The following is a 1,694-nucleotide window of genomic DNA, read 5'->3' as shown; positions in this document are numbered from 1 at the left end:
TACATCATCCTCTCCTCTCATTACATCACCACATTACATCATCCTCTCATTATTACATCATCACATTACATCATCCTCTCCTCATTACATCATCACATTACATCATCCTCTCCTCATTACATCATCACATTACATCATCATCTCTTCTCATTATTACATCACCACATTACATCATCCTCCTCTCATTCCACACAAGCACTGACAGTCCAGTTGGCTCACCTTCCTGTGAAGTCAGTGCCACTTCCTCCAGCTGGCTGATATAAACATCTATGGCACCCTGCTGACTTGAGGCCTTCAGACACCCAGAGGACGAATCTGGGAGAGAGAAAAGCATAACCATGATTGTTCTTGATGGAATTATAAACTTGAAATAAAGGCCCTGCTTCAACATATGGGTAAGAACCCACAGACCTTGCGAGGCTTTTCATTTTCTGCATAGCAGTGTTATTATTTTCATCAAAATGTAAACAAGTATTAAAAGTTTAGAAACATACACCCAGACAGCTAACAAAACTTACCCACAGAACTCTGAAAATGCATCTCTTCTTAAACTTTTAATTTAACTTTTTACGTGTATGGTGTTGCTGGTAAGGAAGAATGTCTATGTACCACTTGCCTGCCGGGTACCAAGGAATCCAGAAGAGGGCACTGGGCCCTCTGAACTGGAGTCACAGACAGTGAAGGCCCCAAACCAAACCCAGGTCCTCTGGAAGAGCGCCAGTGCTCTTAACCCCTGAGCCATCTCTCCTGCCCCACGGTTCATGGCCTGAAGTCTGGCTGTGGGAAGGGTGGTAACAACTGGCAGCCAATGCCAAGACCAGAAAGCATCACTTGATCATTCCGCTTATTCTCAAACTGACAAATTTAGTAGATCACCAGTATTAGCCAAAAGTGTTTACCTTGTGTTCCGTCTATATAAACAGGGGCAAGGTTAGTGAGACAGTCAGCGTTTCTCTTCAGCAAACCCACTCTAGGAGAGTAATGTCATCCACAGGCTTTACTGCATTGCTTGGAGGGCAGCAAGGGTGTGGAGCAATCACAGAAAGCGGGGAGCCTGCTTTCTGTTTTCAGTTAATACTTCTTGACAGGTTTCTGGTTTTGAATAGGTATCTTCAAGTCAGAGTAAGGAAATCATAACTTAATCCTTCTATGGACTCAAAGTTCCCCATGTTGTCAATGTCGCTCGTTTTCAGCAGACCAACAGGTTCAGGTCAAGGGGAAGCAAAGTCAGAGACAAGGAAACTGGAGCATGACTTGAAGTGCCAGTGCTAAAGGTCATCTTCCCTACCCCATGGCCACTGAAACTTTAGTGCAATATCCAGCCTGACCGTACTGAGAAGCCACAGCATATTCTTTCCCGGATCCCCTCTTAAAAGCGTATTTTATCAAGGGCTTTGCCTACTTCAATCGAGAAGCAAACTAAGAACAGTGGTGAAAATCACGTGAGAAATAATATCTTTTATAAAATATGGAGAGAAAATATATTATCCACAAAGGCAATGCTTTTCTTTCAAATTTTAAATAACTTTAATCAAACTTGGAAGTGAATTATTCAAGATCTGGCACAAAGATCATTTAGAATAATTTGTCTCCAGTCTATACCAAAAGGTCCTTTGTCAGACCCCAATTATTAGTTTTCAGGTGTCAGATGTAAATACCAATGTAAGTAAATGAGGACATCAAATGTAAACACC

The 1,694-nt window shown here is 42.0% G+C and overlaps 1 protein-coding gene across 1 annotated transcript in view; it reads right to left on the bottom strand.

The window, feature by feature from the left end:
- The window catches only part of Fam185a (family with sequence similarity 185 member A), a 27,944-nt gene that overhangs the window by 9,378 nt on the left and 16,872 nt on the right, over nucleotides 1-1,694 (bottom strand). The window contains exon 6 of the mRNA XM_005358352.2: nucleotides 220-315. Within this exon, the coding sequence (XP_005358409.1) occupies nucleotides 220-315 (96 nt within the window). The remainder of the gene's footprint in view (nucleotides 1-219; nucleotides 316-1,694) is intronic.

Source organism: Microtus ochrogaster, chromosome 26 (genome assembly GCF_000317375.1).
Source record: "Microtus ochrogaster isolate Prairie Vole_2 chromosome 26, MicOch1.0, whole genome shotgun sequence".
Lineage (NCBI taxonomy): Eukaryota > Metazoa > Chordata > Mammalia > Rodentia > Cricetidae > Microtus > Microtus ochrogaster.
Note: the sequence above shows the minus strand (reverse complement) of the source record. Positions and strands in the feature narration are given on the sequence as shown.